Below are 11,233 nucleotides of genomic sequence, written 5' to 3'. Positions count from 1 at the left end.
TAGGGTCCTGCAGACGGGACTGCAAGACGCTAATTAACTGAAATTCCCACTGAACCTGATGCTGGGGGAGAGGGGTGGCCCGATATCAGCAATTCTCCCTCACCAAGCCTCACGTGGAGGTTGTTAACCAGCAGTAGAGCGGCTTCTTTAGATTTTAGTTGCTTGTTATGTCTCATACTCAGAAACGGTGAAAGACCTTTAGATGAGTGGGGGGGGGGCAAGCGGTGGGAAAGGAGGGAGGTCATTTTTTTCGTGACAGGAGAATGTGCCTTAGACAATTGAGTGTTGCCTGTACTTCAGTTTAGATTCTTGGATAGTTCGGAGTTTCTTCTTATCTGATCTAGAAGAACAAGGCTTTAGATGATCCAAACCTGAAATCACCGCCCCAGGAAGTCTTCGTACCAAGCCTTAGGACAAGGCTTCAGTAAACACTTCTCCTCTTTAAAATTGCTTTGCTCTTTGTGAGGCTAGGATGGAGCTTCTCGTCAAAACAGGTGCCCTCTTTTCTCAATCACAAAATAAAACTTCAAGGCAAAGCTCTTAGCAGCACATGGAATCAGGTGTCCTATTGTACAGTTTAATGGTGTAATCCAAACTGAGACGTGTGGGTCAACGTGTACAATGCCTTATTTACGCTGGTCTGCAGCATCATTCCTCATAAAACCAAAAACCCACTCAGTCCCTGAGTGGCCAGAATCAGGAAGAAGCTTTTTTCTGCATCTACATGAATGGCCTTTGGAATAACTGAGCAGAAAAAGCATAGCGATGTGAAATATTCATAAATTACTGAGTCGGTTCTAGCCAACCTCTTGGAACTTCTTGATTTCCCTGGTCCAAGGTGTATCTCCGGGTTCTGGAGATGGACAGGCTAGTAGCAGTGTCAGAAAAGAGGGTCGCTAACTAGACAACACCTCAGATAGGAGATTTGCCTTTTTCACCACAGAGGAAGCCCACATCGCAGGAGAAACGCAGCTCTGGCCAGAAGTCTCTGGAGTAATAATCCTCAGAAATGGTACCAGAGGGAGCAGCTAGAGCGCCTCAGAGTCTGGCTCCTTGAGCCATGGTCCAGCAGACTGTGTCTGAGGACTTCCTGTTCCTAAAATCATCCTTGGGATCTATCCAGTGAGGCTTGAGGTCCTAGGCTGAAGCCGCAGACCGGCTCCATTCCCAACCGAGACTTGCAGAAGACGTCAGGAAGGCTGGGCCTTAGTATCCCAGACGGGCGTTCACAGCCCCGACCTCGCGGCTCTCCCGGGCTCCGGCCTCGGCGTCAGCACTGCACTTACTGCCTCTGCCGCCTTTCTCACACACGCAAGGCAGACGCAGCCAAGCGGCTCTGCGAGCCCACTTCCACAACTGCTGGCCTGTGAAGTCAGCAGAGAGCCACAGCCGCAGAACGAAATGAGGGAAGTGGGACTGAGACACAGACATCCTGTCCTCACTACATCGAGTGGCTCCAGCCCGAGAGGGCAACAGAGCTGATTATTTATGTGGGACAGAGCCGCCCAATGACACAAGCTCGTCTTCTCTGTAGCCGCCGCTAGGGAGAGAGCATTTTATCCTGAGTCTGTGGGTTTAAACGGTGCTGATCTTTGGCTTATGAGGTCGGCGACAGGAGGCAGTGGTCAGGAATGCCCAGCTGCTGACCAGGGTGAGCAGGAGCGTGCTGAGCAGAGCCTGGGCAGGCGTTCTGCTCAGGGTGAAGCAAGTGGCAGCGAGCTGGAAGTCCCAACTCTTTCCACAGGCCAGAAAAGAAGAAAGGGCTGAATCAGTGGCAAAGAGCTGGAGCTGCCCCACTCAGCCCTCACCGCCTTTTCAGGACTCTGCCACGCCCAGCTCTGTTCTTCCTTGCAGGACGGGCTGTTCTCCGGCCGGGTCTCACCTTGTATAGGATCGCTTCCAGCTAAAGATCTCATCCAGACTGGCAGAGGGCGAGACCTCCCGCTTCTGCAGGGTTCCCCAGCGACGCCGGCCCCCTAGGAATGAAGCTCGGTGCTTGCTCAGCCCCTTCATTCTCTCTTCTGTTCGGAAGAAGTCAGTCAAGGCCCGCAAGTACTCCAAGATGACCTCGTGGCTCCACGCTGGCAAAGGCTCCTGGCGCAGGAAGCCACAGTGGCCGCCACGGGAACTGAGCAGGAGGAAGAAGTACGGGTTGCTATGAAAGAGCTCAGTGGGCAGAAAGTGGTCTGGGGGCCCGCACACCGGGTCATCGGCACTACAGATACACAGCACGGGCACAGCTGCCTCGTCCACATCCCGGAGGGGGTCGTTGTGGTCCCAGTAGGTGTCCCAACTGATGGGGAAACTCTTGGTGTGGCAGAAGAGGGTCTCCTCAAACTCCCGCAGGGAGCGGCTCCTGAACAGTTTGCGGGTGTCCACGGTGTCCTCCAGGGCCGTGGCGTACCTGGCAGCAAGAAGGTAGGAAAGGGGGAAGAATTAGAAAACAAATCAACAAACCGGTGGCCCACAAGCCAGATTCTGGCCACAGCGGCTTTCTTTGGCCATATAATATTTTTTAGAAACTTCCATTTCATTGTCATTTAAAATCAGGAGTTTTCACATCAGTTGCAGCTATCAGGTTCCTCCAGGCAAATGAGAAGACCGGGCGACATGCGCTGGCGTTCCTGAGGACAACAATCAGGGTATTTCCTCCCTCCTTCCTGTGCCACAGTTCCTACCAGGTCTGTCATTCATGGCATTACCTGCCCAGCACAGGGCAGCATTTAACTTAGTCACATCTCACCTCCTGTCCTCAACTTCTGACTCTCTGTGGGGAACTTGCTATGAACTGTCACCTCCTGAACCCCTCCTAAAATAACTCCCTGGCTCAGACTATCCAAACCAGCAGGTGCCCTGTGCCCCCAAAACTGACATTTTACTTTTATTAAAAATGTATTAGTTAGTTAGTTTGTGTATTAAAAGCAAATATGCTATCCAGATAAAGACAAATGAGTGTATCAAGGTTTTCCTAGAGAGGGCTGGATGGCAGAGAAAATGAGTGTAACTAATTTACGGGGTGAGTTACCAAATGGGAGCCTAAGAGCAACTGTTCTGGGGAAGGGGGACACCTTTGCTATTGCCACCTCCCTGGAGAAGGCCTGGGGCCCTGGTGAGGATGCCCGGATGGGCAGCTCAGACCTTTGGGTGGATCAGTCCAGCATTATCAGTCCACTGAATTTGAATGTGTGTCTCCTGAAAACACTCAAAGAGGCTTGCCCTGAGTTTTTAATCCCGAACTTCCAGGGCAGGGCAGTTACTAAAGACTCAGGTTTCCTCTACACTTTCCTCAGCCTCCAGCTGGTGCCCGGGGTCAGCCCTGGTGGTGGTTATTTAGGGATGGAAACTGGCAGTTAAGCCATATGAGAGCACCTTGTCCCTGGCCTGCTCTGGCAGCTCTGGTTGCCATGGCAGAGTGCTGTTGTTGAGGCTCAGGGTTTAATCTCAGGAGGCAAAACGGGGCAAGAAAAGAAAGAAATCACAATTGCCACCATTTATTGAGCCCCTACCCAGTACCGAGCCCTCATTTCCATTATCTCATTTCATGCTTATAAGTACCTTGGGAGGTAGTCATTATGAACCCCATTTAAGTGAAGAGAGAAGTGAGACTCCAAGGAGTTCACTACCTTGCTGGAAATTCAGGATTTGGGCCCAAGTGGCCTGACCCCACGTCCCAGGTCTTACGGCCACACCAGGCTGTTGCCATAATGTCTTTGACCTCATTTTGCCATCTCCTTGGCAGGCAACAGTGCAAGCTGAGGCCTGGTTGTGAGCCGTGCGAATGTCTCTCAGGTCTTCTCAGGGGAAAAGTCTCACCTGTCTCCCTGGTGCTGGGGTAGATGGTTCCCTTTATGGTGATTTAAATATATATATATATATGTTTAAATAGTCTTTAAATTTTTGCATTAAATATTGACTACATACCTAGGAATACGTGAAACACTTGTCGGGTCTAAAAAGTTTTAATACCACCAAAGTTTTTATTCCTGTCACCTCCAGACTCAAAGACTGTAAGAGGAACATTCTGGACAGATAACCAGTGGCAAGTGCTTCCAGGGCGCTCTTTGCTGATTTGACAAGTTGCAGACCAAGTGGTAAATGTGGGGCACTGCCTCTGCTGGGGGGGGCAGGTGCTCAGGTTGCTAGGACACGGTGAGGCCGAGTGGGGGGGGCAGGGCAGGAGGCCCTGCTTAGCATAATGATGCCGACTGAGTCGTCTATGGATTTTACCCCGGCTTCCCTGGTTCTCTCTAGACTGGAGGGTTTGGGCAGCTTCCGAGAGTGTACGAGGAGAACTTCGCCCGAATCGCCCCAAACCTGTCTGAGTCAATACCAGGCAGAGCCGTGTCTCCGTCAGCCCCAGCCCCCCAGCCCCCCCCCCCCCCCCCCCCCCCGGCCTGCGGGCCCGCGCCCCACCTGCTGAGCGCGATCTTCTGGTGGAGCAGGAAGCCGCGCTCGTAGGGCCAGGGCAGGCCGGCCTCGAACCACTCGCGGCAGCGCAGCACCGGGGAGATGCAGGCGGCGCCCGTCACGTAGCTGGAGGAGCCGCACTCGCCCAGGTAGGACAGCAGCAGCGCCGAGCCCGAGCCCTCGCTCACCGCGAACAGCGGGGCCGCCGGGTGTCGGAAGCGGATGTAGGTGACGGCCTCCTTGAGATCGGAAGGGTCCCCGAAAGGCTGCAGCCGGGGGCTGACCAGCGGGCAGCCGTGGTGGCCGCGGCGGTGGAAGATGACCGGGTAGTAGCCGCGCTCCAGCGCGAGCAGGCAGAGGCCGAGCACGTTGCGGGTGAGGCGCCCCCACGCATTGGGGATCACCAGCAGCACCGCCGGAAGGGCCCCGGCGCTGGTCGCTCGGCGGCCCCGGGCGCAAGGTCCCACGACCCAGTCCAGGGCCACCAGCCCGTCGTCCGCCAGCTGCAGGTACTCCCGGGCCAGCTCGGGCCCCGGCCCCGCCGGCAACACGAAGTGGCAGAGGGTCTGCAGGTGGGGCCCCGAGAGCCAGGAGCGCGGGCCCGGCTCCAGCGCGGCCGAGCGTCGCAGGGCGCGCAGCAGGCACTGCGCCAGCGCCGACGGCTTGCAGATGAGCCGGCACCCGCCGGGCAGCGGCTCGCGCCCGTCGCCGAACCGGTCCGCGGGGCCTCCGCCGTCCGCCTCCCCCTCGCCGTCCGGGCCCCGGGCCCCCGGCAGCGTCCTGGCTCCGACGGCGCGCCTGCCGAGGCGCCGCAGCCTTGGGGCGAGCAGGCCGAGCAGGGCGACCGCGGCCAGGAGCAGGGCGAGGGCGGCGCCCCACGGCGGCATGGCGAGGCCCGAGAGTCCCCGGCGGGCGGCGGCTGTCCCCTCGGCGAGCTCCCCGCTCTGCCCGCGGCTCCGCCCGGCCGCGGGCGGCTGCCCAGGGCCCTCCCGCGCGGGGGGGCGCTCTCCGGATTGGCCGCGGCCCCGAAGAGGCAGCCAGTTCGGGCCTGGCTCCCCTCGTCCGCCCCCCACTCCCGCCCCCGGCCCTTTGTACAGCGATTGCGACAAGCAGGGGCAGAGGGTGAAAGGAACCGAGGCCACGGAGAGGGAGCGGGGACGCGCCGGAAGGGAGTGGGGAGGGCAGCGAGCCGAGGAATGGGGTGTTGGCGGCGGAGAAGTGGGGCGACTCCGAGACCGAGGCTTGGGGGACCGGGATGAGCATGAGTCCCCTGTCCCCCCTCCTCCGCCCGGGAGCGGCAAGAAGCGGCAAGAGAGAGAGAAGTGAATGGAAACGCAGCCCCCGCGCGGGCTCCCCGAGCTGCGCCCAAGGCACCAGCCGCGCCTCCCTCCCCGGCTCGGCCGCGCTCTGACCTCGGCGCTTCTCTGGCCCCGTGGGCACCGGCAACTGCGCAATACCCCAGCCCGGCGGCTTGTCCGGCCCAGGGCCTGCGAGGACCAAGCCCAGCGGGCTGGGGCGCGAGGCTCGCGCGCCGCGGGCCCCTGGTTCCCTGCCGGCATCGGTGCGCTGCTCCCCTGCCCCCGGGAGCGCGGGGCTCCCCCCAGGAGCCTGACTCCAGGCAGAGGAGCTCTTTAAACCCGCTCCCTAGGAAGGACTTCCCAGGAGAAACAGCCCCACGCCTCCGACAATAAGCGGGGGGCAAAGACGCGCTCGGGGGCTGGGCCGGGGAGATGCCGGTCACCCGGTGTCGGGGCTGTGGCTGGGGGGACACTGGAGTCCCTTCATCATCTCGATGGCTGGCAGTTACTGGGGGGCGGGGAAAGAGTTAGGAACCCCTTTGTAAGCCGTAGGTACGTGAGACGGGGCTCACATAAGACATCCTTCCTCTACTTGGGAGTCTGTGGCCGGCGTTCTCAACCCTCACCCTTCGCTCACGTTCCCGTCTTTCCCGACTTCCAAATCCCGAGGAGAGCCGAGGAACAGGGGAGCCGGCTGCAGAGGCGGGGCCCGCCGCGGGGGAGGTCCGGCCGCCGCTGCCCGAGGGGGCGCGGCCTGCGGCTCCTCCCCTCCCGGCGGCCGGCCGCCGCCTCCCGAGCGCACCCGCCGGCGAGCGCGAGTGGCGGCGGAGGTGGGGACCCAGCCGCGCCCGGCCCGGCCCCGGCCTCCCCGAGCTTCTGGGCCTGGGGAGGTGCCGGTCTGAGGCCCTCCGAGGCTACTCCGGGTTCGGGCCCCATTTGCGAGGGCGGGAGCTGGATGGGCTGAAGGTGAGTCTCTAGAGCGAGGAATCCCTTCCTCCCTCGGCGCAGACTTCGTGGTTCTGCCCCTCTCCCCATGGACGGGTCTGAAGTGAGTTTGCGGGAGGAGCGTGCGGGTCTCCCCTCCTGGGCCACCCGGGCCACAGGGACCCCGTTCCCGCCCTTCGCCCCGCTCCCTGATCCCACCCGGGCGCTGCAGCTGCGCTCCGCAGGCCGCCGAGACCCGCTGGGACGAGCCCGAGCCGGGAGGTGGTCCCGCCGGCCTCGCGGCGCGCAGCGCTCCCGCCCGGCTCCCACACAAAACTTTTCTGCCTTGGGGTTTGGGACGCTTGCGCGCAGGGTCCGCGGCTGCGGGTCGGCGTTGGGCGGGGCGGGGGCGGAGCGAGAGCCCCGCGGAGTTGCGGGGGCGGGGCGAGGCGGGGGGCGTGCGAGCCTGGGGAGTCCGGGCGCGCGGTCTGCTGCGGGGGTGGGGTGGGGTCGGGGCCGGACGGCGCGCGCGAGCCGGAGGTCTACGTGGGCGCGCGGGGGGCGGGGCGGGCCGGGGCCGGGAGGGCGGGGCGGGCCGGGGCCGGGAGGGCGGGGCGGGCCGGGGCCGGGAGGGCGGGGCGGGGCGGCGCGCGCTCCCTCCGTCCCTCCCCGAGGGCGGCGGGCCGGATCTGGGATGGCGCCACCTCCGCCTTCGCCCCAGCTTCTTCTCCTGGCAGCCCTGGCGGGGCTCCTGAGTCCCACTGAGGTGAGGCGACCGGCCCCTGAGAAGGCCTCGGCCGCGCATCTCAGAGCCCTTTGCCGAAAGTCCGCCCTGGAAGGAGTGGCGCGCGGAGAGAGAACGAGGAGCCCTCCCCCCGCGGGCAGGGCCTGGGCTGGGAGAGGGCAGGGCCCGGCCGAGGCCAGCGCCCTAGCTCTTCGGTGCCTTGGACCCACAGGTGATGACTGAGCCGGCGGAGGACGCGGGAGCCCGTTGTCCGGAGGGCCTGTGGCCTCTGCCCCCACAGGTAGGAGCCTGGAGGGCGATGTGAGAGAGGGTTCCTCCGTCCCTCAGTCGCCAAGGTCTTCATCCCAACCCGGGGAGGCATGGGGCCTACTGCCCCCTCCCCACGCCCCTGCACAGAGCCTCCCAGCTGCTTTAAGCTCTTTTCTTTCCCTACATATAGGTGTCACCAAGAGTGACCTACACACGGATGAGCTCAGGGCAGGTAAGTCCCAGCAGGAGCCATCCTTGTTGTCTGCACTTGTAGGCTTTTTCCGCCTCTCTGCTCCTCAGCTCCATTCCTTACAGCTTCTCTCAGGTGGAGGCAATGTTCTTAGTCCCGAGGGCGAGCCAAAGGCCTCAGTCCTCTGCAGCGCAGGTGTCAGGAATGCTGTTGGGTAGCTGGCTTTGTGGGCAGGAGGCTGCAAGGGGAACTCTGAGGGTAGTAAAAAAAAAAACAACTCAAGTTCCAACTCTGCTGTGTGACTGATGGAGGTCTCCTGACTTCTCTGGGCCCCAGTTTTCTGTAAGAGAGGATATTAGGAATTAGGTGTGTGACTTTGGAAAGGACAAAGCTATATTGTGCAGAGTGTGCCTCAGGTTACCAGGCTCCAAACTGTGGGTTCACCTTGCTTGGATGCCTCTGTTTTCGCCAGTAGCCAGATAGCTTCCATATCCCTTTGGTTTTCTTTTTGAAATATCTCACTTTTTTGATCCTTGTAATAGTTCCAGGCCAAGAGACCTCATTCCACCTACCCGGCTCCTTTCCTCAAACAGCCCTTTCATTAAATCATTTTGCTGTTCAGAAACCTTTGATGGCTCTTTATTTCCCACCTTATCATGGCCATAGTCCCTTGCCTGGCATTTCAGGCCCTGCCTAGTTAATTAAGCCTTATCTGACCTCTCCGAGTCTGTGGTTCCTCTGCAGTCGTGGTGGGCTGCTCATCCACCGCGTGTGGGTGCCAGGCTCATTCCCACAGCTGTACCTTTGCTCCTATGCAGTCTCCTCCACACCTGTCCTGCCCTGACCTGAGGCTGAAGCAGGCAGCTCCCTGGCTACCTGCTACCCAGACCCATCCATCTTCAAAGCCCAGTGCAGGAGTCAGCTCTCTTATGAGACCTTGCCTGATCACATCAGCCCTTATTCAGCATCTTCTCCAAATCTATGTAATGCTTATGACTTAAATCTTATAATTTAACAACTAATCAATTTGAGTTTTATTAGTTTGCTCTTTCATTTGCATTAGTTCTGTTTCCTTGAGTTTCCTTTACATTCCCTGCAAGCGGGATCCAGGAGTTCTCTTTTGGCATCTCCTACAGCATCTGGCACAGTGCTGAGCATCAGGTCAGCTCAATCAAAGAATGTTAATAATTGATAAAGTGTTTCCATCCTGGGATTGTGCACCTGCTGCCTGTGCGTCCTGTATTTGGATGCTTTTGGGAGACTGACTGTTTAGATAGGATCAATGAAAAAAAGACCTGGTCTCCACAGAGAGGATGCTCACAGTCTAGACTGGGAACCTATAAAGCCATCATTGCAGGTGCAGAGAAATACAGCTAAAGAGTGTGGTCGGAGTCTGACAGGGATAACCAGGCACGCTGTCATGGAAGCTGTGAGCTTTGAGGGGTGGCACTTGATGGAGGAGGGGGAAAGGAATGCTCAGAGGCAAGAGGGGGTGCATGCCAGTACCCAGGATCTTTTGTCCTTTCCTGAGCCCTGATGGTGGAAAGGTTATGTGGCCATCCTGGGAATCCCTTTAACCTGGCCCCCAGGATGGGAGAACTTGGGATTCTCAGGGAAGGACTCGGCCTGGCTTGATATCTCTGTGCCTTTCCTCCAGGCTGAGGATGTCAGCTTCCTCTACCATCCCTGTGCCCACCCCTGGCTGAAGCTGCAGCTTGCCCTCCTTGCCCACGTTCATGTGGCCCAGCCCTCACTGGCCCCCAACTCCAGCCTCACTCAGGATCGGGTAAGTGGTTTGTGAAAGTCGGTTGTCTGGCACTGGCAGAGGTTGCAGCCCCATGTGCAGGGAAAGGAAAATTCAGGGGCTTCCTCTTGGTCTTTCCTCACTTCATCTTAGCTCTAACAATTACCTCCTTTCATAGCCCCTGGTGTTGGAAGCAGGGGGTGTGGTGCTGGAGATGGCATGGGTGGAGCCAGCCTGGGCTGCCCACCTGCTGAAGAGAAGGCGGTGGAAGAAGCAGAGGAAGAAGGCCTGGTTCCTCTCTAACAGCCTTTCTGGGCCCTCTCCCTTGGTGCAAACCTTGGGCAGAGGGAGGCTGTGCCGGAGAGGGTGTGTGCAGGTAAGGGCTGTTGGGTCCAGGCTTGGTCATTGGGTTATCTGGGCAGAGAAAGGGTGAGTGCTGTCTTTTCTCCCCCTAGGCCCCGGCTTTGGCCTTTACTCTGCGGAGCTGGCGGCCCCCAGGCACAGAGGTGGTGTCTAGAGGGCCCAGGCAGCACTCTCCTGGTGGTGGTGCCAAGAGGCGTGGGCTACGGGCTGCCCTTCGTCTCCAGTCTACTCCCTCAGCCTTGAGGTTCCCCTCTGCTTCCCCCCGGAGCTTGGAGACCAGAAAGCCCATGTTAGGATCCCCAGGTGAGGGGGATAATGCCCCATCGGTGCCCACTGCCCCCCTGCTGCCTGCGGGGCCTGGAGGCAATGCCAGCTCCAGGATAGAGACTCAGGTGCCCAAAGGGCAAAGCAGCCCAGGTGGCTGTGCCTGTCCCAGCCGGGCCTCCCCAGCCCCTCGGGCTGCTGCACCTCCGCGGGCAGCCCGGGGCCCCACCCCACGCACGGAGGAGGCTGCCTGGGCTGCCATGGCCCTGACCTTCCTGTTGGTGCTGCTCACGCTGGCCACACTCTGCACTCGGCTGCACCGAAACTTCCGACGAGGGGAGAGCATCTACTGGGGGCCCACAGCCGACAGCCAGGACACTGTGGCTGGTGAGCAGTTCCCTTCCTCAGCCGCCCGCAGCGCCGCCCCGCCCCGCCCCGCCCCCCATGGCTTCCGGGCCCTTGACCGCCTTCTGCACGGCCCACAGCTGTGCTTAAGCGGAGGCTGCTGATGCCCGCGCGTCGGGTCAAGCGCTCGCGCCGGAGACCCCTCCTCCCACCCACGCCAGACAGCGGCCCAGATGGGGACAGCTCCGACTGACCTGCCCCGGCCCTGCCACTGTGGCAGGTTTTGCCCCTCCCCCGGGAGGCCGCGACCTCTGCCACGTGGACCTTGCGCGGGGCCGCCCCCTGGTGGCCGAGTGGAGAAGTCCTGCCTAAGCCTTTGCAGAGGGGCTGGTCCTTTCACGTGTTGTTTGCGGGGGAGGGGTGGCCGAGGGGAGAAAAAGGAGCGGTCTTAGCCTCCCTTGCCAAAACTCCGTTATTTTTAATTAAATTATTTTAGTAGGACCTGGTGTTGAGTTTGTACATCTGCCATACAGACACACTTGCACCCACCCAGGGCACTGTCTGAGGCCATTTAGGTTGTGTGTGAGGTAGGGAGTCTGTAAAATCAAGTTGGGCACTGCCAACCTGGGTTTTAGGAGTGTGAGGGAACCCCTCCCACCACTGAGGGGGGAAATGGTGGTGGTACTGAAACGTTGTCTCCAAGC

The 11,233-nt window shown here is 60.1% G+C and overlaps 2 protein-coding genes across 5 annotated transcripts; one reads left to right on the top strand and one right to left on the bottom strand.

The window, feature by feature from the left end:
* Nucleotides 1–1,878: 1,878 nt before the first annotated feature.
* Nucleotides 1,879–5,294, bottom strand: ABHD15 (abhydrolase domain containing 15). The gene is made up of 2 exons (XM_016201882.2): nt 4,414–5,294; nt 1,879–2,404 (listed from the first exon to the last, which is right to left on the bottom strand). Exons 1-2 carry the CDS (start codon nt 5,292–5,294, stop codon nt 1,879–1,881), a joined length of 1,407 nt encoding a protein of 468 aa, XP_016057368.2.
* Nucleotides 5,295–6,545: 1,251 nt separating this feature from the next.
* TP53I13 (tumor protein p53 inducible protein 13) lies at nt 6,546–11,054 on the top strand. Of its 4 annotated transcripts, none has more exons than XM_087826002.1 (8): nt 6,546–6,671; nt 7,586–7,654; nt 7,814–7,855; nt 9,171–9,242; nt 9,471–9,599; nt 9,736–9,933; nt 10,013–10,571; nt 10,670–11,054. In XM_087826002.1, exons 2-8 carry the CDS (start codon nt 7,589–7,591, stop codon nt 10,780–10,782), a joined length of 1,179 nt encoding a protein of 392 aa, XP_087682128.1. In that variant the 5' UTR covers nt 6,546–6,671; nt 7,586–7,588; the 3' UTR covers nt 10,783–11,054. The 4 variants fall into 4 exon arrangements, with proteins under 4 accessions (XP_087682128.1, XP_016057442.2, XP_087682127.1 ...); XM_016201956.2 differs by lacking the exon at nt 6,546–6,671 and adding an exon at nt 7,316–7,395 and having other exon boundaries at nt 10,670–11,053; XM_087826001.1 differs by lacking the exons at nt 6,546–6,671; nt 9,171–9,242 and adding an exon at nt 7,316–7,395 and having other exon boundaries at nt 10,670–11,052.
* The last annotated feature ends 179 nt before the right edge of the window (nt 11,055–11,233 follow it).

The sequence above is a fragment of the Miniopterus natalensis genome, chromosome 17, assembly GCF_054644295.1.
Source record: "Miniopterus natalensis isolate mMinNat1 chromosome 17, mMinNat1.hap1, whole genome shotgun sequence".
NCBI classification, from domain to species: Eukaryota; Metazoa; Chordata; class Mammalia; order Chiroptera; family Miniopteridae; genus Miniopterus; species Miniopterus natalensis.
The sequence above is the reverse complement of the archived record's forward strand: the minus strand, read 5'-3'. Positions and strand labels throughout refer to the sequence as shown.